At 35.1% G+C, this 24,750-nt stretch overlaps 1 protein-coding gene across 7 annotated transcripts in view; it reads right to left on the reverse strand.

The window, feature by feature from the left end:
• Window positions 1–18,407: 18,407 nt before the first annotated feature.
• The window catches only part of LOC109045542 (netrin receptor UNC5D-like), a 180,045-nt gene continuing 173,702 nt past the window's right edge, over window positions 18,408–24,750 (reverse strand). For all 7 annotated transcript variants that reach the window (XM_042748500.1, XM_042748502.1, XM_042748505.1 and 4 more), the window contains 2 exons: window positions 23,776–23,954; window positions 18,408–19,359 (listed from right to left, as the gene is read on the reverse strand). In XM_042748500.1, the coding sequence (XP_042604434.1) occupies window positions 19,119–19,359; window positions 23,776–23,954 (420 nt within the window). In that variant the 3' untranslated portion in view covers window positions 18,408–19,118. The remainder of the gene's footprint in view (window positions 19,360–23,775; window positions 23,955–24,750) is intronic.

Genomic DNA, 24,750 nt, shown 5'->3' on the forward strand with positions numbered 1-24,750 from the left:
AGAAAATATGTAGTTTGTCTTTTAGTTGTTTTAATACATGAAGCACCAGTAATCTTGACTCAGCATCATGCAATAACCCACGCATCTGTGCTGCTGTTTTGGTGGAAACCATGGATTTTAGACTAATAAAAAACAAAGTTATACATAATAATAAATCAATTTACAGTGGAAGGCACCATGACAAACTCTGTATTTTCGACAAATAAATTCTAGGGCATAAAAGAAGAATATATGAGAGTTGTGGCAAGCCTGTGATGACAAGTTGGGAATGTGTTCTGCTGTTTTGAGTGGAAATCTATTGGAAGACACAGCAGAGGCATTATTGTTCACATTGTGGGAAGGGCTCCCCAAGCAAAGCGTTATGAGTAATGCCTGTGGCCAGCCGCAGAGAATGCCACTCTCTCACACTGCGATGAATTAAGGTCGACCTTGCATGGCAGTGTTGTTTACAGGCATCTGACTGCTACTTTTCACACTAGGATAATTAACCAAGTCTGCACTAATTACCTCAAACTCTCTCTTTCACTCCCACACGCATAAACAAACAAAGCAAAAAGTCTTTATTCCTACATTTGTATTGTTTAGGGAGCTCAAAGTGGATGTGAGAAGGCCAGACGATGAACTCAGCATGCCTGATGGAGGATTTACTGCGGGACAGGCCTAATTATCACATATTTTTGCCATCACTTAGTTAAGCAGAGATTCTTTCCATGCCTCCTCCTCTCTACATTTATTTTTAAGGGGAAGTGTTTTGGGTGAGTCCAAGGACACTTTTTGGAATGCTGGAAGATGTTGCACAAACTTTCGCATCGCTAAAGGTTTTTTTTTTTTTTCTTTTTTTTGTGAAGAAGAGGGAGCATAAGTATGCAATCAGAGAGGAACGAGCAGATTTTGTTTGACAAAATACAGGATGGTGATGGTTGACACCGGGATACTCTCGTCTGGGCTGCAGGATGTGTCCCATAATTCAATGCAATGATCTGTGCGGCCTCATGCTCGCGGGAAAATGTGAAGCAGAATCAACATGTATGTTTTTTGTGCTTTATAAATCATATCTGTGTATACATTTTGGAGAAAAGGTGAACAGGATGTTCAGCTCATGGCACTGACAAACACTTGGAAACACAGTTTTGATTTAGTATAGTTATGTAGATTGTAAGCATGACTCCCTGAGGAGACATTGTTAGAGTATGTTTATGTCACAACACATATGGACACACACATGCTGTTTTTGTTTTGTGGAACACACTCAAAAAAGTTATTTTTTACAAAAATATTCACACATTTTTGATCTTCGCCTTATAACAAGTTCATAGTGACCACTTTTGAAGTCATACAATAGCTTTACTCTGTGCTCCACAGAAAAAATAACAGCAACGTTAGCTAGATGATGAAAAAATAACTGTGTTTCTTCCCTTTAATGCGCTATAATTGAATATACTAGATTTAATCAATTCGGCATACTCTGCCATTTTAGAATGGATCATCAACATGTTTGAACATGGATATTGGCAAAAAAGCCTGAAAGTCTTGCAACATCGGTAGGATGTAATAAAGATTCCTTGAGGCAGACTTGGAATATGACTACTAATAGAAACCACTTATTAATAGAAACTATTTATGAAATTTTAGAATGAGAATACACAAACAATTCCTGAAAATGTGTCTGCAAGCAAGTTCAACCAGAGCAATAAAGAAAAGGCCTCTATGTGTGGTCTACAAAGTACTCTTAAGATATATTGAATCTGATTCCATGGGCTTCCTTTATATCCACTCTTCTGTCTAGGCTTCACTGTTCCAAAAAATAAAAAATAAAATAAATAAAAATAAATAAATAAATAAATAAATAAATAAATAATAAAATAAAATACATTAATATGGCACATTGATCAAAATCAGACAACCTTCAACTATCTTATATTTAACATTTATATTTATATGAATTTATTTTAAAAAGTAATATCATTAAATTACAAAATATGATAAATATTATAAATACATGTTTATATTCAATATTTAAATAATAAGGACTCAGAGTGCCGCTTAAAAATAAATAGAAGAAATAAATGATTAATTTAATGATTCAAACAAAAAATAAACAAATTAACAAATTATTGAATATATTTAAAATAGTTTGAAGATGTTTAAAAATGGAGTTAAATAAAACAATAAATTAATAAATAGACTGACAAATCAAAAGACAAAAGAAAACATTTTTTTAAAATTCTTTATTTAATGTTTTAACATAGTCATCAATAACAATATGATAAAAAATAATAAGTTATTTTTTAATTAAATAGTCACGTTTATGTAAATCCTGACAGTATGAAGGCCACGGTCATTGTTTGTCTCTTCCTCGCTCAAAGAAACTTATTAGCATTTGTCTCCTTTCACATCCCTTCCTGAGTTTGATTTCACGTGTTTGTGTGTGTGTGTGTGTGGGTGGGTTGGTTGGTTGGTTTCATGGGATCTTCTCAAAAGCAGGAAATGACTTCATATGAAAGTTGCATGACAATACCCAAACTATGCACAGCCCACGAACACCTGGGCACACCTTTACTTTTACTAAACTGGATACACCCACATAGTCAAACCCAAGTTTATTGCATAAGAATGAATTTTTCAGACATCCACAATCAAAAGCATATAGTATGAGGAACAACAGATCCATATTACACCACCGTGAGTGGAAATGAAACAGCATGAAAACTCACTTATCATTTCCTAAATTTTGCCAGCTATAACAACCACAACACATACTATTATTAGGTCTATAATTCATATGATCCTACTAAATTTAATCAGATGACGCCATTTGACCTGCTGATAAACTACAAGCCTGCGTTCTCTCTCAGAGCAGATGGGAAATGACACGAGGAGGGGGAAACGGGGGCTCTGAACGGGGTTGAAGCCTAAAAGGAAAACGGAGTGAAAATAAAGGGAAGGAAAACTTCCTGAGCGTCACGGGCTGCTCCAGTGACGCCTTCTCATTGTTTCTCAAGTGTTTAAAACAGAAAAGACACAGACTTGAACTTGTCTGTGAGCTAACCCTGAAAGCAGCTGATATGTTTATAGTTTCGTGTCTGCAAACCCACTGTCGGATAAAACAAATTCCTGTTGCAACATTTACCCATGTGACAGATGTAACATGTGACCATATTCGTCTACAAGTGTGACACTCCACAGTTCAGTTCAGACATACGCTCATATACACACTTTCTTCATGTCAAACAACTCAAAACACCTCTCCATTTTGTTACAGAATGTTCCAGCAAGTCTTCACGTCCACACATCCCCTCATTTACCCCTTCTTATAATCATCAACACCGACAATTCACTGAGAAACAAGCCGGACACGGCCGCAGGCCTAAAAATAAACCTCAACGACTCCCAAAGGATTTCATTGAGTCATCTGCATTATACAAGCTCTCAGTGTCTGTTTATGTGCTCTTAAAAGTAAACGAACTTTCCAACTTTCCAGAAACAAGTAAAACGTCTGAATTTGATGTTATTTGCTGAATAATTCATTTGAAACTTTCACTGTGAAAATGATCACGGGAGACAGAATGTTCCTTTCATTTTTCCGGAGCTCTGTGGTTGCAACAAGTGGAATGCCCTTACGAAAAAGAAGTTTATTCAAGTGTGCTATTAGTATACTTATTTTAAACTAAAAAAATAGGAAAGTATACTTTTAGTTTACTTTTTATGTACTTCTCAGAAATGGGCTTTATGTACTTCTAAGATATATACTTATAATGACAATTAAGTATACTTTGACTTATACTTACAAAAAGTCAAAATATACTTGAACTTTACTTAAGTATACTTAATAAAATAAACTTGAAGTATACTACTTTTTGGTAAGGGTGTGCAGCCCCTGAAACAGTTGAGAATAGGTCAGGCTAACTAAGCTAACTCCATAGCATTGGAAAACACAAATAAAGCATTAAAGGGGTTTCTCAGATCTGACTGTGACACTGCTTTTTGGCCTGGTAGGGTTTTTCTAAGCAAAGAAGACCTGAGAAGTCAGGGTCATGAAAATTCACAAGGTAAGTATTATCTAAGAGCACATCCGGTAATTTAGTATGGCTGCCGGTGATAAGGGCGTGGATTTTTCCTGTGTCACGTTGTCTATTCAGATGACTGGGGGATAATGCTCTCCTGACCCCAGCGCTACAGTCTGCTCCATGTATCACTTTCTCTCTGTCTCTTTCTTTTATGATCTGTGTCTTTGTGTGTTATTGTCTTTCTTTTTTTGGCCTTACAAATATGAATGTTCTTCCACTCTCTCTCTCTCAGCAAAATAGCAGAGTGTATCAAACGCTTACCGAATACAATTCCTACTTTGTCTGTACAGAGCAAAAGAATATGAAAAGGATCCATTCTTTTGTGAATATTCTGCTTGCCTACTAGTATGCTGGATGTCGGCAGTTTAGTTTTTTTTTTTTTTTCTATTTATGGTTTTAAGGTTTACTTTTTTTTTTTTTTTAACAAGGGTCTCAAAAATTGTCTGGACAATTAAGCCACTTTTAAAATTGCATTGATTTTATTCCATTAGATAACATAATTATAATTACATCTGCAAACAAATGATTTTTAAACTTTTTCTTTTTCCTAATTTTTACCATTTTATTATACAACAGTCAAAAAAGTCAAATACACAAAAAATTTAATATGTAAATGTAATATATATATATATATATATATATATATATATATATATATATATATATATATATATATATATATATAGTAAAAACATATCAAACCTATTAGAAATGGGAAAAAGACATTGCATACATTATATTGTAAATATAGGAGATATACATTTTACAAATTATTACAAAAACAAATAAACAACCAGATTTAATGTACATATGATGTTTTAATATTGTTTTAATTGCATATATAAATAAAATATATTATTGTTGACATGGTTGCTACATGATACAGTATGGGGGGGAAATCACTGTTTAGATATTTTTAACATATGTACTGTACATATAAAAAAATTTTTAACTATAGGACTTTGTATATGTGCTAAACTTGTAATCTTCATCTATACAGGGAATGTTCATATGTGTAAAGTATATATATATATATCACCTAATATAGGTAAAATAAATGGCAATATCACTCTTGATATAGGTTAATGTCATTTCTGTATAGGTTTGAACTGTACATGTGACATAAAGAAGAAAACAGTAAAATCAAGGTAAATTTACGAACAGAATATTGTGAAAATATATATATATTTTTTTAATTCTGTATATTAAAAAAATGCTAGCATTAGCAAGACCATTTTATTCCAAAAGTGTTTAAATGTTATTTCAACCACAGAATCAATTATTTCAGATGTGGTGAAAATTACATTTACTCATGAAGGTTCAGAGGAACAAAATACGAAATTCTCTCTGGTGATGCATCTTTTGTATATACAGTATACAATATTTGTACTATTTAAATAAATTAAATGTAAATTTAATAAATTCAAGTTTGAAAATGTGTTTTATTCTTAAAGGTCACAAGTCCAAAAATTTGAAAAAACACCCATCGAACAAAAAATTTTTTGCGGACCCTATGAAAAGTGCTATAAGTGCAATTTATTATATTTTGTTACTTCAACAACATCCATACATTACTAGGTATAGCTTAAGTGTCTAATTTACAGTGCTCTCAGTCACTAGTGATGAGAATAGCTATTCATTCAGCAAAGACTGAGTAATATTTCTTCAGATATGCAAGGAATCTTTAGCAGTTCCAGATGTGGAATATCTGCCTGTAATATAGGTTTCAGAAGGACTCCTGCCTCTTGTCAGAGTTTTAATTTAGTAGACATGATTAAATGTTTGCAAATTTGAGTCTAAAGCCTCAGAAAAGCTACATAATGGACAGATGATACCCATGAAAATATGTCCACTGTTTACAACATAGAATGAGATTTATAAATGAACTGAGTCAGTGAACTAGTGACTCTTTAAACTAATTAACTCAAAAAGTTGGCTCATTATGCAGTGTGTGCAAGACTGAAGCAGGTGGTGTGTTTAGAGTGTGTACACAGTGGTTTGTGTGTGACTCACAGGCCTGAATCAAAGGCAACAGACTCAAAAACACTGCCGAAGGCCTCCTCATTGGCCTTGACCCCTGCGCTCCCTCCCACCCTCCCTCTGTTCTTTCTCCCTTTTGTGTGTGTGTGTGTTTGTGAGCTAGTGAATGTCTCCCCTCCCTGGGGGCTAAAGACTTAGACCAGGTCTTTAATGAGACATGGGTCACTATGCCCAGTCGCCCTCAAGTTACACACACACATACACAGAGAATAGGCCTAAGGATTGGAAGACATTTGGGTAGCTTGCGTGGGTGGGTGAAAATGATAGGCAAGGTGAGGAGTGGAAGATGAGAAGTGAATGAGAGATATCCTTACAAAACATACTGAGGTAGTACAAGGATGGTATCAAATGGTAATACCATGCATCCTTGCAACGTGGTATCATCAATATTAACATGGCACTTCAGAAACTACATAATATAAACAAGGTATTCACTATCACCCAAAAGTTTAGGGTAAGTAAGAAAAAAATAATAATACTGTTATTCAGCAAGAATGCATTTCAAATCAAATCAAATCAAATCAAATCAAATCAATAATGTAATATTATTATATATTATAATTATTATAATTATATATAATGTTATGTTATTTAGTTAATATATATATATATATATATATATATATATATATATATATATATATATATATATATATATATATATATATATATATATATATATATATATATATATGTTTATGTTTTTGTGATGTAAAATGATTAATGTTTATTATTAATTTACAATATATATATTTTGTTTATGTAATATGTTTGTTTATGATTTGTATATTTATTATGTATATATAATTACAAACACATGCATGTATACATTTAAAAAAAATATGTTATGTTTATATATTAAATATATTTATATATAATATAAAATATAAGAATATAAATATATAAATGTATATATTTGTAATTATTTTTTAAGTATTTAATTTATGTTTATGTTTTTATTTTTACATAATAAATATACACAGTACACATACATATAGTATGTAAACAAAAACTTTTATTTTGGATGCGATTAATCGCGATTAATCATTTGACAGCACTAATATATATATATAATACATAATAAAAGACAGACAGACAGACAGACAGACAGACAGATAGATAGATAGATAGATAGATAGATAGATAGATAGAAGAAGAATAAGAAATTTAAGGATCAAGTGAAACTGAATGGCTGCTAAAAAAAAATCAGCTTTGCCATCAAAGTAATAAATTACATTTTATAACGTTACAATATATTTCACACTATAACTACTTTTACTATATTTTTTATCATATAAATGCAGTCTTTGTGAACATAAGAGACTGCCAAAACATGGTAACAGTTTATTTTAAGGACCAGTTCTCATCACTAACTAGTAGCTTATGAGCATGCATATTACTAGCATATTGGTTGTTTATTTGTAAAGCAGCAAATTAGGAGTTTGTTCAGGGAAAACTCTTAGTTATTAGTGAATATTTGAGGGGCAGCTGTGGCCTAATGGTTAGAGCATTGGACTTGTAACCAGAAGGTTGTAGGGTCGAGTTTCGGTGCTTGCAGGAGTTGTAGGAGGGAGGGAGTGAATGAACAGCGCTCTCTTCCACCCTCAATACCCATGGCTGAAGTGCCCTTGAGCAAGGCACTGAACCCCCAGTTGCTCCCCAGGTGCTGGATATATAGCTGCCCACTGCTCCGGGTGTGTGTTCACGGTGTGTTCACTTCTCACTGCTGTGTGTGTGCACTTGGATGGATTAAATACAGAGCACCAATTCTGAGTATGGGTTACTTGGCAAATGCCACGGCTTTCACTTTCATATGTGTTGCCTATTCTAACGTGTTTTTTTTTTTTTTTTTTTTTTTTTAAATGTGGTAACACTTTCGTATTGGGACCAATTCTCACTATTAACTAGTTGCTTATTAGTATGCCTATTATTAACATAATTTATTTTTATTAGTAGTTATGAAGCACATATTCTGCATGACCATATTCTATATCCCTAATCCTACCCAATAACTAAACTTAACAACTGCCTTCCTAGCTATTAATGAGCAGCAAATTAGAAGTTTGAGGAAAAAGTCATAGTTAATGGTTTGTTAATAGCGAGAATTGGAACTTAAAATAAAGCGACCAAAAATCTTACCAACCCCAACCTTTTAAACAGCAGCTCATGTCCAGAAAATTGTATTTACATGATAACCCAAAGTTCTACAAATAATCCTATGGTATTATCACAGTAATTCTCTCAAACCAAGATACTACCATAGTAATATTCAAAAAACATTTCATAATTTTGAAAGTATTATCATACTTTGAGATATACAATGACAGAGAATACTTTCCATATTCATGTACCATAGTATTTATATGGCATTTCAAAATACTATATTATTATCATAATGTACAAAAAAAGTGCAGCTGCATAGTCCTGGGTAGTTAGTTAGATAGAACAGGTTGGTGGGTTTATGGTGAGTAACAGGAAAAGAGAATACAAAATGATGTCAAGAACCAGGGTGGAGGGCTCCAAACAAGAGAAGTAAACAGCAAGAGAGAGGATGTTTATGAGTGTGTGTGTGTGTGTGTCTGTGACATCATTAGGTTGGCTGTTGATCTGGGCAAGAATTACATGTATGGGTGGAGACTCTGTTTTTCAACTCTCAAACACAGAAATGTGGCCTGATCAGTCACCTGATGCTGACGACACACACACACACACACACACACACACACACACACACACACACACACACACACACACACACACACACACACACACACACACACAGCTTAAACATTCACCTATCTCTCTTTCTTACTTTCTCTTTTGCAAAAACACACAGAAAGACACTTAAAGGGACAGTTCCCCCATTAATGATAATCCTGTCATCAATGACTTAGGATGTTCCAAACCCATCAGACATTCCATTTAAGAATTCAAATAAACTATATACATCAATACAATATCCTCTTTTGTGTTCCAGACAAGAAATGATGACATAAAGGTTTGGAATGATATGAGGGTGAGAAAATGATGAGTTAATTTTCATTTTAGGTGAACCGTCACTTTAAAAGAAGCCAATTTCAAATGCTCACATTCCATAGAGGCACATACTCTCAGAAAAAAGAAGATCAGCACAGTTTGACACAGATGACTCAGTGAAATAGACACAAAGAAAATAAAAGCAGGAAAAATGAAAGAGTGGATTAGACAAGAATAAAGAAAAACAGACGGGGGACTAAATGCCAATGTAAAGAGAGAACAGGCCTGACGAGCTGAAAAAAAGGGGAAAAAGGAACATAATAAATGAGGGAAGGACAGACGGAGACAGTGAGCAAATAAAGATGAAAAAAGCTCTGACAGATACATTGAAGAAAAGAAAATAAGACAGAGAGAGACGGTTGATTCAGACTGTTGTCTGATCCAGTCTAAGGCAGTTGGCCCTTGGCTTCTTACCAGGCGTAAATGTACAGTAATTTAAAGCATGCGACTTGACGCCGGCCGCGGCAGTGTGTGTGTGTGTGTGTGTGTGTGTGCTGCGGTCAAACACAAAGAGTATACATCTGTCTCTCTAGAAAGACACTAATTCACTCAAACAAACAAGGTCCCTTGTAGGACTGTACCCATGGACACACGTGACTAAATGATTCACACTAGTAGAAGTGCTCATGGCGAATCTAATCTGATTGCTGTAGTTACTATCCATATAAGACAGTCTGTGTTCCACCTCTCTGCCTGAAGCTTCACCCTCAGAAGTAACGATGCCCATCTAATGTTGCCTGTAATGCTGAGAGATTTACAATACATTTCAGCCGCAGCAAAAATAATAACAGGGTGGAATGTAAAATGGATAGTTCTGACTCTGATTGGATAATGCTAATTTTATACAGTTGTGACTGCACATTTTGTGTTATATTACTATATTGTATCTATATAAATCACATGAAAACATGTCCAGGTCCAAAATCCAAAGAAAAGAAAAATTATATATATATATATATATATATATATATATATATATATATATATATATATATATATATAATATAATATATAGATATATATATATTATATATATATATATAATCATATTTTTTATTATATTTTTATAAATTATATTGTCATATTTTTTTTACATTTAACTTTTTTATTGTAGTGTAAAGTAATACAGCATTTTTAAAATTACAATAAAATTTTATAATATAAATGTAATGTTGCCTTATATTTTGAGTTTATTAGAATGAAATGTGATCACACACACACACACAAGACAAAACAGGATATAGAAAGGAAGAGGACAATCATTAACATTTTTGGATGTTCTTTTATTTTTTTATATGATAGAATTTTATTTAGTTTATTATTTTATAGATATACTATACATTAAATTATTAAATGTATTACTTCATAGAAACATTTGTTTGTGTTTAAATAAAGCAATATAGGGGAAAGTAAGAACAACTAATGGTTTCAGTTTTTCAGACGTCACTGTACACCGCTAATACTGACTGGCATTTGCATATTACTCCAAGATACCATGCCTAATAACCAAGGCAATATCATAGAACCTTTTTGCATGTAGGATTTTTTCCAAAAGAGAAAAAAGCAGCCTGCCTGCTCAGACTGTGACATGTAGTTCTAGCAAAGCTATTGGTTGTCGATTTTAAGTTCCATTATTTCATTTATCCAGGTTCACACATTTTCATAAAGTTTATCGTGATGGAGTAGGATTCATAAAGACATTCCTCCGGGTTACATTTCAGCATTAAGTCTGCTGCAGACAATATTCCACATCTTCAGCAATGAACTCATGGAAGAGTGCACAGCAGGGCTGAAATGGAAAAGCCAGCCATGAGAAAGAGCGCAAGAGAGATGGAAGGGGGTTGGGGAGCAAAGTTGAGGATCTACATATCACGAAAGAAAAAGTAAACACTTCCTGCATTGCTCCCTGCAGAAACAGAGCAATCACACACTGTATTTTACTGTAGTTTTATTGTAGGATTGGGGAACCAGAGACATAGACTTTTACACCATTTTTTTTTTTGTACAAAAAATCTGCTAAATTTATGTGTAACATAAAACATAATTGTGCATGAATTACAGAGTTACCTACCTGGCCCTACGTGAAAAATTAATTGCCGCTCCTGTAAAATAATAAAAGAACTGTGATTAACCACATTATTTTAGAAAGCTGAGTAAAATTTCACTAGCCACACCCAGGCCTGATTACTGTCAGACCTGCTGAATCAAGAAATCACTTAAATAGAAGCTGTCTGACAAAGTGAAGCTTAAAGAGCAACACATCATGTGATCTAAAGAAATTCAAGAAAAGATGAGATACAAAATAGTTGACATGTATCCGTCTGGAAAGGTTTATAAAGCCATTTCTAAGGCTTTGGGACTCCAGCGAAATTTTATCCACAAATGGAGAAAACTTGGAACAGTGGTGAACCTTCCCAGGAGCAGCCGGCCAACCAAAATTACTCCAAGAGCACAACAACGACTCATCCAGGAGGTCATAAAAGAACCCAGAACAACATCTACAGGCCTCACTTGCCTCAATTAAGGTCAGTGTTCATGATTCAACAATAAGAAAGAGACTTGGCAAAAAAACGGCCTCCATGGGAGAGTTCCAAGGCAAAAGCCATTGCTAACCAAAAAGAACACATAGGCTCATCTCACATTTGCCAAAAAACATCTTGATTATCTCTAAGACTTTTTGGCAAAAATACTGTGGACTGATGTGACAAAAGTTGAACTTTTTGGAAGGTGTGTGCCCCATTACACCTGGCATAAAACCAACACAGCATTTCATAAAAAGAACATGTCAAACTTGGTGGTGGTAGTGTGATGGTCTGGGGCTGCTTTGCAGCTTCAGGACCTGGACAACCTGCCATAATTGATGGAACAATGAATTCTGCACTCTATCAGAAAATCCTGAAGGAGAATGTCCGGCCGTCAGTTTGTGATCTCAAGCTCAAGCGCACTTGGGTTATGCAGCAGGACAATGATCCCAAACACACCAGCAAGTCCACCTCTGAATGGCTCAAGAAAAACAAAATTAAGGTTTTGGAGTGGCCAAGTCAAAGTCTTAAATCCAGTCAAAGACTTAAATCCGTTTGAGATGCTGTGGCATGACTTTAAACATTCCATTCATGCTCAAAAACCCTCGAATGTGGCTGAATTAAAACAATTCGGCAAAGAAGAGTGGGCCAAAATTCCTCCACAGCAATGTGAAAGACCCATTGGCAGTTATTGCAAACGTTCAATTGCAATTGATAACACCATAGAGTGTCACAACCAGTAAATTAAAAAGTATTAGCTATATACAAAAAATAGCATTATAATAATGGGATTTTCACTGAAAATTATATTAATTATAATTTATATAAATGATATGGTCATTTGTTTTTAGGTCCAAAAACTAGCCTTTTTATACAGTATTTTACATTAAAACAATATGTATTGTCCCATTAAATAAAAATTAAAAGTTTAAATTAAAAGGTAACTTACAGCTAAACAATAAACAATGTTTTCTGCAGGACTTCACTATTAATTATATACATTTTACATTATATAAATTATTTTTATATATATATTTTACTATAAAACCACATGCTCCTTTCATTAATTCTAATATACTTTTCCACCAAGGTAACTTACAACTTACCAATAATCATTGTTTACTGCAGCATTTTTACATTGCATTTTACTTTCCCTGAGTGCACTGTACAAACAACTGCATCAGAATCCCTGATGGCCTCCCTACAAAAACAAAAGTGATAAAACAGAAAGAAAGAGAGAGTGTGTGCTTGTATCCAAGTTACAAAGGACGTAAACTGCAAAACAAGGCAGTGAGCAACAATTCAGAACTTTTTCGAAAGGTCTGCCCTCATGAGCTTCACATGACTCTACTTTACCCTGCTCCTCTTTTTGTCTCTCGGTTTCTTTCACTACACAAAGCGTACTTGAGCGTTATCTAGTTATCTCTCGCGCTCAAAATTGCTGTACAGTTATACAGTTAGCTGTGACCTTTCTTGCTCGGTGCACTGCTCTCCCTCTCTCTTTCTTCGTCTATCTCTTTTCTCCCTCTCCCTCCTTCTTCTCTCCGGCACACAGGCTCCCTGTGTGTTCTGGACTGAATGGCATGCAAATGGAGTGGGTGTTTAGGAGGCCTTTCATCCGGCCCTGAGAGAGTGAGTAAGAGAGAGAGAAGAAGAAAAAAGGGAAAAGAGACAGTCATCTTTTATCCATCTGAGTGAGAACAGTTGTCCCAGCAGTTAGGCGGTGAGAAAAAGCAGGGTGGAGGTTGCCCTGTAGAGTTTGACATCTGGTGGTCATGCTGTGTTCATTCGAGTCGCAGGCTCATTTGCCCCTGTGAACAGCAGGGACAAAGCGGCCCACTCACACAACACCACGAACACAGTAAAACCTTCATTTAACGAACAAAAACCGATGAGAATGCACAAAAATGCCTGTATAATACAGTATGTGCAACCTCGGGCCAGGCTTAAAGGGATAAAACCGGTACTTTAAAACAGAGTTGCTAGTTTTGTAATTACTGACTTGCACTTGTGCGGTGGATATGTTTGCGGTTTCACAAACTAGAACCTCCTGAAAGCGCCTGAGGCCTTGCGTAAATTATTCCTCCGTAGTGTCTTGTGACTTGATCCATATCTGATTTGGGCTTCTCGAAGCACAAAGGAAAGGGGAAGTTTTTCATCAGGACATGTGCAGTTCCCTCTTCTGGGAAGATATAAACTTTACAGGAGCCATCAGTTTGACCAGTTATACATTCGAAATTGAAGTGTAAATACTTTAGTGGACTGTTAACAGTGTAGGAATTATAAAGGACTGGTGACAGAGATGTTTGTATAAAGCAGTCATCGCCTCACACACACACACACAAACCCTGTGTTATCCAGAGATCTGGATTGTTTAGGTTAAGTCTTCGAGTGGGAGTGTGAAGCTCCAGGGAAGTGCGTACGTTTGGTGAGTGTCAGAGGCCCAGGCTGGAGATGTCGGCACTGGCTGAGGTCTGTGACATCTGGAATGGCATCCTTCCTTAATGTAAACAGCATTGTGTTCTTGCTTCAAAACACCAGAGTCAGTGCATTTCAAGTGTAAAGTACTGGATTAAACATTTTATATAAAAAAAGAAATCAAAGAGATCAATATATAATACTTTTCTGAATCAGAACAGATTTTTGTGCTATATGCAGAACTTTAAACTGAAAAACAAATTAAACTAGAAAAAGTAAAAATGGTAAAATCTCCAGGAATCTGACTGGAAGCTAGTGTTTCTCAACCAGGGGTCAGTGGTCCACTAGGGGGCCTCAGCAAACTTACATGCTCCTTAAAGGGTTAGTTCACCCAAAAATGAGTCATTAATTACTCACCCTCATGTCATTTCAAACCTATAAGACCTTCATTCATCTTCACAACACAAATGAAGGAATTTTTAATAAAATCTGAGAGCTCTCTGACCTTCCACAGATAGCAATGCAACTGCAATGTTCCCAGATCCAGAAATGTAGCAAGGACATCGGTAAAACAATCCATGTGACATCAGTGGTTCAACCATAATTTTACAAAGCTACAAGAACACTTTTTGTGCAAAAACAAATGACACAATTTATTCAACAATTCTTCTTTCGCCATTTTGGAGAGTAGCCTACCTCAGAACGTAATTGCGCGCATGCTGAACGTAAACAATTTGAACGCATGCTAATGTAAGAATTTTTAAATATATTATGTTATTGTTTTCTTTTAGCGCAAAAAGTGTTCTCGAAGCATCATAAAATTACGATTGGACCACTGATATGGACCACATGGACTATTTTACCGATGTCCTTGCTACGTTTCTGGACCCGTGATCATTGCAGCTGCATTGCTGTCTGTAGAGGGTCAGAGAGCTCTCAGATTTGATCGAAAATATCTTAATTTGTGTTCCGAAGATGAACGAAGGTCTTACGGGTTTGGAATGACACGAGGGTGAGTAATTAATGACAGAATTGTCTTTTTTGGGTGAACTAACTCTTTAAGATGTAACATGTTTTAAAATGAAAAAAAAAAAAAAAAAAACAATTTAAATGAGCTTAAAAAATAATTCCCACGGCCTTAGAAAACATGTATATATTAGAAAGCTTTATTTTTAGCCTAATTGTTGATTATAGACCTGAAAATATAATGTAAAATAATAACATCTTTTAACTCTATGGATATTTTGATACATTTTATGAATATACATGTATTGTATTAGATGGAAATGTTTAGTAAAATCATTTGTTTAAATCTGTATCCTAAATCCTTATCCAGTGAATCACGAACAGCTGCCAAAGTCATTGTGCTTTTGAACACTGTTGTGGACAATGAAAGTCTTTAAAGTCTAAAAGGCTTAGAATCACTGCTGTAAGCAGAGTGCTGTAGGAGAGAAATGGGGGGAAAACAAGTTATATGTCGCCCTCTGCTGCTAATAATCACTTATTGCAGCACCACACAATACACAGCCATGAATGAAATACTAGGACTACTGCAGTGGATACAGTTTACCATCATTTGAAATGGCTTGAAAAACAAATTATGAACAGATAAAAGTTGCAACAACAGTATGCTATGAATCTTTGTCTTATTACACTATTCTTAAAAATGGACATTTTACAAATTCATTCCAATTTTGCACATTGGCAATAGAGAGCGATGTCAGGTGTATTCTAGCTATTTTTTTCCCAGGAGGATTAATTCTCTTGCTACTAATAGCACTTAAAGAGATCTCCCAGTTTCTGGCACTTAAATAAAGAAAAATGTACTTTTAATAAAAAAAAAAAAAAAAAAAAAAAAAAAAAATAGTTTGAATGTGTTGGAATGTGCTCGGTTCCTATAGCTTTATGGGATAGTAAAGTGTCCATTATCTGCATACCTACTGTATACTCTTACATTCTACATGTGACATTCATTGCTTTTTTTGTAATTATGTAGCAGGCCTATTTAGATACTCAGTGTCCAAAATTAAATGCTTTATTGATGTTCTCTCTTTATATATATATATATATATATATATATATATATATATATATATATATATATATATATATTATATATATATATATATATATATATATATATATATATATATCTCAGAACAAATGCATTATATATTATAAAATTACATTATAAAGGATTAATGAAAACATTATTTATTTATTTATTTATTTTTGTTCTGCCAGTTAATATATTATTTAGTCAAATTAAGCTGCCACTAGCACGATTTTTCCCAAAATAACTGATATGTTTCCTTTTTTTTTCTTTTTTTTTCTGACCGATAGTCTTTCAGAAGGCAACAAATACCATCACACACACAAATGTACCCGGATAAAATAAATCTATCAGAACATCTGTCTTTCTCTTTCACACACACACACACACGCACACGCACACGCACACGCTCTACATATCAAACGCCTGAGGGCTCTCTGCTCCACAGGCAACGTTTATAACAGTCTTTCCTGTAACTGTACTGTTTACACACGCTCAGATATGCATGTAAATTTCTGTCATTAAAATGGTCATCACTTTCTTTACTTTGCTTGTTCCTCATCTTTTTCCTTTCCCATCCTCTCCCATTCTTTCCTTTCTCATCTTCTCCACTTTCCTTTCCATTCCTTTTTGTTCCTTTCCCATCCTCTCCCATTCTTTCCTTTCTCATCTTCTCCACTTTCCTTTCCATTCCTTTTTGTTCCTTATCTTCCCTTTCCCATTTGTTACTCTTTTTTCCCTCTTCTCTTTCCTCTCTCTATTTCATCTTCCCTTTCCATTTTTTTTCTTTTCTTGTTTCTCTCCCTTCCATTTCTTTTCACTTTCCCTCTTTTTTCCTTTCCCATTTCCCTTCCTTTTTCCCTTTCTCCTCTTGGTCCTCCTTTTTCCTTTCCAATTTCCTCTCCATTGCCCATTTCTCCTTCTTTCCTTTCCCTATTTCCTCTACTTTACATGTTTCTTCTTCTTTTTCCTCTCCCATTTCTTCTTTTTTCCCTTTCCCATTTCCTCCCCCTTTCCTTTCATCTTTTCTTTTCTCTTTCCATTTCCCTTCACTTCACTTTAATATTTCCTCTTTTTGCACCCCCTTTTCTCTCCCTCCCTATTTCTTTTATGATTTACTCTAATATTATTTTATAAGTTCCCTTCCAAGTCTCTTCTCTCCCTTTTTCTTTCCTCATGTATTCTACCATTCTTTTTCACTTTCTATTCTCTTCTCCTCTTACTTTGCCATCTCGCTTCCTTATTTAATTCTTATTTCCTCCCTTCCCTTTCATTCCCTCCCTAATGTACCTCAGACACAGCATATATAAGATTTTGTTAATAATTTCGTACATCAAAATGCCTACAATCTCTTTTTATAGTCTGATGCAATGGACTATTTCATCACATATTCACAGTTGTATGATAATCTAGCATTAGCAACACACTCTCTCGCACAGCTCATCTTTCACAAGTGATGTGTGATACCTGGGATGAGATGCGACAGATACTGTACACTTTTTGTTCAGACGTGAAGTTGATTATACATGTATGCATTTTTATGCATGTATGCGTGTGCACCTGTCAGCATATTGTAGTTTTCCAGCAGGTGAGATGTGCTAAAATGCTTTTTCGGTGGTCATCATTGATCCCATCTGGTCAATATGAGGTCACAAGCTGGTACTGGATGTATTTAGAGGAAAAATAAAACAACAGTGGGAAAAAAATCACTCCTCTCTGAGGATAAGAATGTGTGTTCTCTACATTCAGAACAAACCACCAGAGGTTCCTGTCAAAATATGTTTGATTAATTTTTACTAGGTTATCCAATTAATTTTACACACAGCTGTCCATCATTTGTCATTTTGAGAGACAGCTGATAGAGAAGGATTCTGACCAATCAGCAGCTTGGTAATATTTAAAGAGACAGTTCACCCAAAAATAACAATTCTGTCATCATTTTCTCACCCTCTTCTGTTCCATACTCATTTCTACCAGTTTCTTTCTTTTGAGGAATAAAACCAAATTTTAATTAATGCACTGGTCACTCTTATTTTCGGATGTGGATCGAAGATTTCAAGCCATAAATTGGACCTTAAATGATTAAAATGTCAGTCTGTTTCTAACATAAAGCTGTCATATGGCTTTAGAAGTCTTGAGATATAGTGATGAGTAACAAGAAGTACTTTTATGATTTTGAAGAATTTCTAGGTTATTTTCTTTAGGTGAACTGTCCCTTTAAATTTGTAATGATATTCCTTACCTCAAATCAAACTTTCTCATTAAGCATGATCATTTTCTGCGTTCTTTTATATTCCCTCCTTCAGACAAAAAATAACAACAATAATAATTATATATTTCGATAGGCTGCAAAAGTAAATGTATAACAATGTTTTGTTTTGGTTATCTTTGAGTACATCTTTCAGTTTACATTGGTTGCTATCCAACAGGCTTTAACAGTATTCAATAGTACAGATTTTTTTTTTTTTTTTTAAATCTATTTGCAATCAGAAAGTTACTCAGAAATGCAGACAACCATTGTGGCTTTCAAACAGAAAGACGCAAATTAAAAGTGTCCCACAAAAATGACGACACATTCTTCAACACTCTGAAGCATCGAGGCAGCCCAGTCTGTGGTCGCAAGTCAACATTTAGGCTGTTTTAATTTCTGTTTGCCTTCACGGAAACAAACGATCGCAAAAGCATACCCACAATCTTTAGCTGCAAAATTTCATCAGACAGGCTTAGTGTACAAGTCAGTTTGCTCTGATGCGTTTAAGGGTATTTGATAGGAATACTGTGTGCATGTGTGAGTTTCGGTGAATCACTGAAGCTTGTATATTTGGTCACAACCCATCTTTAACACCCTGTTTTTATCAGCCAAGGAGAGGGAGGAGCAACTCTTTGCAACCTCTTAAAATGCCGCCTCCTCTCTCCCTTCGTCGTACCCTCTTATCTCCGATAAGGACAATGTCTTAGTCTTCATTTCCAATGAAACTGTTCTTAGGTGTGGTTCGCGTCGAGCTCCTCACTGCTGCGGTTCATGGTGGAGTTGCTGGAGGGGATGGTTTTGCTGATGCGGTCCAGAGTGTCAACGCTGGTGGAGTGTTTAGACTGAACTTTGCTGATTTCCTCTAGAGCGCTGGCCAAAGAGTCCAGATCACCTCGTTCCTGATGCTGAGCTTCCCATAAACTCAGAATGACAGCGGACGGGCTTGTCTGGCATGCAAAATAACCCAGGTTTCTGTATGGGAGAAAAAGAAGGGCAAACTTTGATTAAGAGCACAATCTGAACAGAACCAAATTACAATTGCAACAACTGAATAAAAAATGACTAAACAAGCAGGGACAAATGATAACTTTGAAATATTTAAGACTTGAGGAGGTGAAATGCTAATGAAATTGTGTTTGTGAAACAATTTAAGTATACTTTAACTGGTATTTTATACATTTTTAAGTTTGTTAGTGGTCTATAAAATCAGCCTATTACATATTCATGTCGTGTGAAGCCCAAGACAACAGAAAACACCGGTAAAACATTATAATAAGGTTACAATTTTAACATTACGGGAACAATTTACAGGTGCATCACAGTAAATTAGAATGTTGTGGAAAAATTCATTTATTTCAGTAATTCAACTCAAATTGTGAAACTCGTGTACTGAAGTAGTTTAAGCCTTTGGTTCTTTTAATTTTGATGAGTTTGGCTCACATTTAACAAAAACCCACCAATTCACTATCTCAACAAATTAGAATATGGTGACATGCCAATCAGCTAATCAACTCAAAACACCTGCAAAGGTTTCCCGAGCTTTCAAAATGGTCTCTCAGTTTGATTCACTAGGCCACAGAATCATGGGGAAGACTGCTGATCTGACAGTTGTCCAGAAGAGATCATTGACACCCTTCATAAGGAGGGTAAGCCACAAACATTCATTGCCAAAGAAGCTGGCTGTTCACAGAGTGCTGTATCCAAGCATGTTAACAGAAAGTTGAGTGAAAGAAAAAAGTGTGTAAGAAAAATGACCAACCGAGAGAACCGCAGCCTTATGATGATTGTCAAGCAAAATCGATTCAAGAATTTGAGTGAACTTCACAAGGAATGGACTGAGGCTGGGGTCAAGGCATTAAGAGCCACCACACACAGACGTGTCAAGGAATTTGGCTACAGTTGTCGTATTCCTCTTAAGTCAAGTCACTGCTGAACCACAGACGTCAGAGGTGTCTTACCTGGGCTAAGGAGAAGAAGAACTGAACTGTTAGCCCAGTGGTCCAAAGTCCTCTTTACAGATGAGAGAAAGTTTTGTATTTCATTTGGAAACCAAGGTCCTAGAGTCTGGAGGAAGGATGGAGAAGCTCATAGCTCAAATTGCTTGAAGTCCAGTGTTAAGTTTCCACACTCTGTGATGATTTGGGGTGCTATGTCATCTGCTGGTGTTGGTCCATTGTGTTTTTTGAAAACCAAAGTCACTGCACTGTTTACCAAGAAATTTTGGGGAACTTCCTGTTTCCTTCTGCTGACCAGCTTTTTGAAGATGCTGATTTCATTTTCCAGCAGGATTTGGCACCTGCCCACACTGCCAAAAGCACTAAAAGTTGGTTAAATGACCGTGGTGTTGGTGTGCTTGACTGGCCAGCAAACTCACCAGACCTGAACCCCACTGAGAATCTATGGGGTATTGTCAAGAGGAAAATGAGAGACCAAAAAATGCAGATGAGCTGAGGGCCACTGTCAAAGAAACCTGGGCTTCCATACCACCTCAGCAGTGCCCCAAACTGATCACCTCCATGCCCACCAACAAATTGAGGCAGTATTTAAAGCAAAAGGAGCCCCTACCAAGTATTGAGTACATGTACAGTAAATGAACATACTTTCCAGAAGGCCAACAATTCACTAAAAATGTTTTTTTTTTTTTTTTTTTTTTTTAATTGGTCTTATGAAGTATTCTAATTTGTTGAGATAGTGAATTGGTGGGTTTTTGTTAAATGTGAGCCAAAATCATCACAATTAAAAGAACCAAAGACTTAAACTACTTATTTAATACACAAGTTTCACAATTTGAGTTGAATTACTGAAATAAATGAACTTTTCCATGACATTCTAATTTATTGAGATGCAACTGTATTTTAAGGTGTCGTTGTTACATATGTTATTTTTAATTACTTTTTTATTTATTGTGAATTATGCATAATTACAGTACATGCAAGCAACCTAAGCCAAACCCTAATCCTAAGCCTAACCATATAGTAAGTACGTGTAGTTAATTAATATCAATTAATAAAGTGTAACCAACATACAATGCATTAGGTATCATGAACCAACACTGAACAATATTTACAGCATTTATTAATCTAAATTCCTATTAATTTCTACACATACTAATACACGTTTAGATTTTATGTTAAAATGATACAAGTATAAATGAATAACAGTTAACGGGTTATGAATTAACATTTGAACAGTATATTTAAAAATATGATACATTTACAAATACAGTGTTTATAAATATAAATTTAAAATCATTAACCTAGATATATAAATGCTGTATGTTTTTAAATCTGTGAATAAGCAGTGTTTATATTTTTGTCTGTTTTTATTTTAAATTCGTATTGAGCTAACTCACAAGTTTGGGTACATAAATGCAAATTATTCCGCCAAGACACTGAATTATTACACTCTATTGCAAGGATTCTCAGTCTGCATAACTTTCAATTTAATAATGTTATCCTGTAATGCCTGTATGCCCCAACAACATATCAAAACGGTTAAATTAGTTTATAAAAGTGAGAAGGATATTAAAGAAGTTTTGCTGGAAGAAAATCAACCCATCTTTGAGACATAATTGAATCACAGAAGCGGAAATCCCAGTTCTGCAGGTGTGTGTCTTAAAGACACAGACATAGCCCATCTTCTGCCTCCACATTTTAATGTGGCTGGGTTTCATCTCACTTCCTGTTGACCTTGCGCTGACCTTGCATTGCAGTTATTTTAGAAAACAAAGAGTCACATCTGCCAGTAAAGTCAAAACTAACCATCATTCATTTCCATGCAAGCAGGTTCCAACTGGATGGATAAAACTGGTGATATCGCTGGTTAAACAGTCAGCTGAGGTCACAAAAGAGGCCATGCTGGATTTCAAAACATTTTAAGCAGGATATTTTACCTAACCATTACCCAGAGTCCATCAACATACCGCAGAGGGATGTAAACAATGTAATTCTTTGATTTTCTGTGAGTATTCGGACTCCAGCAGGGGCCAGTGTTGTGCTACAACTCCTGCACCACAGCTCTCTGGGTAATTGCCCTCTGCGCTGTTTAGAGGAGCTTGCACATCCTCAGAAGGTAATTGCAGAAATCCGCTTAACAAGGAGGAGACATTCTCATTACACACTGCCTGGGGCTCTGACCAGCTAGAAAATTCCCCTAAATCCTTCTGTCCGACTCTCCCAGCCTCATTTCAAAAACAACTCATTCTTTTATCCCTGGTGAAAATATTACAAAAGTAAACCCACATTACGAAAGAAAGCTATTTTCATCCTCCGCTGCAGTGAAGCGAATAAACATGCTACAGATTTTAAACTCAAGACCTCTTAGACATTTTGATCGGAGGTTCTGTTTGTACAATGTTTTTGTCAAGCGTTTTTGAAATAACCATGGGAAATGGAAATAAAATAAAAACAGGCAGCTAGTAAATGAAACTGTTGTTAAAAATTGCTATAGCTGGGCAGACGACCAAGGATGTTTTTGAGCGGAATAAAGAGAAAGAGTAGAAAAGATAGTTTAATAACAAAGAGACCTGAATGAATGTTCAAACACATTCATGTTACACATAAATGGAATCAAAACAGTTTTGAAAGGGAGAGTTCACTCAATGAAAATTCATTCACTTTCAAAAAATCATTTAACACAAAATTCTAATAAGCTCATCTGACGCACAAGAAACATCTATTTTTATTATCAGTTGAAAAAGTTGTGCTGTTTAATGTTTGTGTGCAATCCGTGAAGCAATGCATTCAGGATTCTTTGACCAATAGAAAGTTCAGATGAACAGCATTTATTTGAAACTTTTTTTTGTAACAATGTAAAAGTCTTAACTGCCACTTTTGATAAATTTAATGCATTCTTGCAGAATAAAAGTATTAATTTATATATATTTATATATATATAATAATATATATATTTATATATATATTATTCACATAAGACATAAATTGTAGCAGCAGCAAAAATATACCACAGACAAAAATGACAAAAATCTAGTCCTCTGCTATGTGTCTCGCATTCAAATACGGCACTGTTAGATGAAAGCACATCAGGTTTGAATGGCACGAGGGTTGATAAATAATGACAGAATTTGCATTTTTAGGATGAACTGTCGCTTTAAGGGTGAGTATATCTGTGTTCATGTATTGTCATAGATGAGAGGTATGTTTTCCTGGAACTGGCAGTTGCGGGATGCATGAATTCGATCTGATTACAGCCCCATAGTTACTGCCTGTGGCTTTGCCGAAGGTTAATGCGACCATGTGCTGGAAGAATATGTAGTAAATTAGACGCGAGGGAGTCCATATGTTTGTATTTAAGCATGTATGTCATCCTTCTGTATGCTTGCTTATGGACAAAGCATGTCTACTGTGTGTTTTTGCATAAATTTCTCACCTGTCTATATGCAGTTTCTGTGCTAAGAGCTGCCAGTCTTTGCCCTTGGCATTCGCTGTGTCGAAGGTGGCGCAGATTCGCTGGCGAATGGACAGGGGGATTTTGAAGGCTCTGGATCCCGTTTGAGAGGTGATGGTACAGTCTGATTGTGTGAAGAATGGCACTGTGTCTTTTTCATTCTGGAGGAAAAAAAGTATCACAATGACATATTAGAGGGGTTCACAGAGGGGTTACATTTGGATAAAACGATCAGGGAATTCACATTTCAATTAAATGAAAATATTTGGGAATTTGTCCATTGTTTGTTTTTAAAATCCAGTTAAAACACCAATTATATCGATGGATCAGCACAGACTTCAGTGATATGAATTTATTTCATTTTTGACTGATTAAAAATATGATATTTGTATTATAACTAGGGCTGTCAAAATTGACGTGTTAATTGTGCAATTATTATTATTTTTTTCAGTTCAATATAATGCCCTTCAATCACTGCACCCAAACCTGGAGGACATGACACATTTAAGGTGATAAAACCAGCTATTGTTGAATAATCGACTCTGGGCTAAAAAAATATGAATTTATTTGAACAACCTTAATTTGATCTAATACCTGATGATTTTATCAGAAAGTGAGTGCATGAAAGCAGTGCTAACATTATTAGTGTTTAATTTGTAACAGTCTTTACTCATAGTTAATGTTCTGTGAGATTTCTAACCTCCTCTGTTTTTATTACCCTTTAAGCTATATGTGACCCTGGACCATAAAACCACTCATAAATAGCACGGTATATTTGTAGCAATAGCCAACAATTCATTGTATGGGTCAAAATTATCGATTTTTATTTCATGGCAAAAATAATTAGGATATTAAGCATAGATACACGTTCCATGAAGATATTTTGTAAATTCCCTACCTTAAATATATCAAAACTTTTTTTTTTTTTTTTTAATATGCATTGCTAAGAACTTCATT

Source organism: Cyprinus carpio, chromosome B21 (genome assembly GCF_018340385.1).
Source record: "Cyprinus carpio isolate SPL01 chromosome B21, ASM1834038v1, whole genome shotgun sequence".
NCBI lineage: Eukaryota > Metazoa > Chordata > Actinopteri > Cypriniformes > Cyprinidae > Cyprinus > Cyprinus carpio.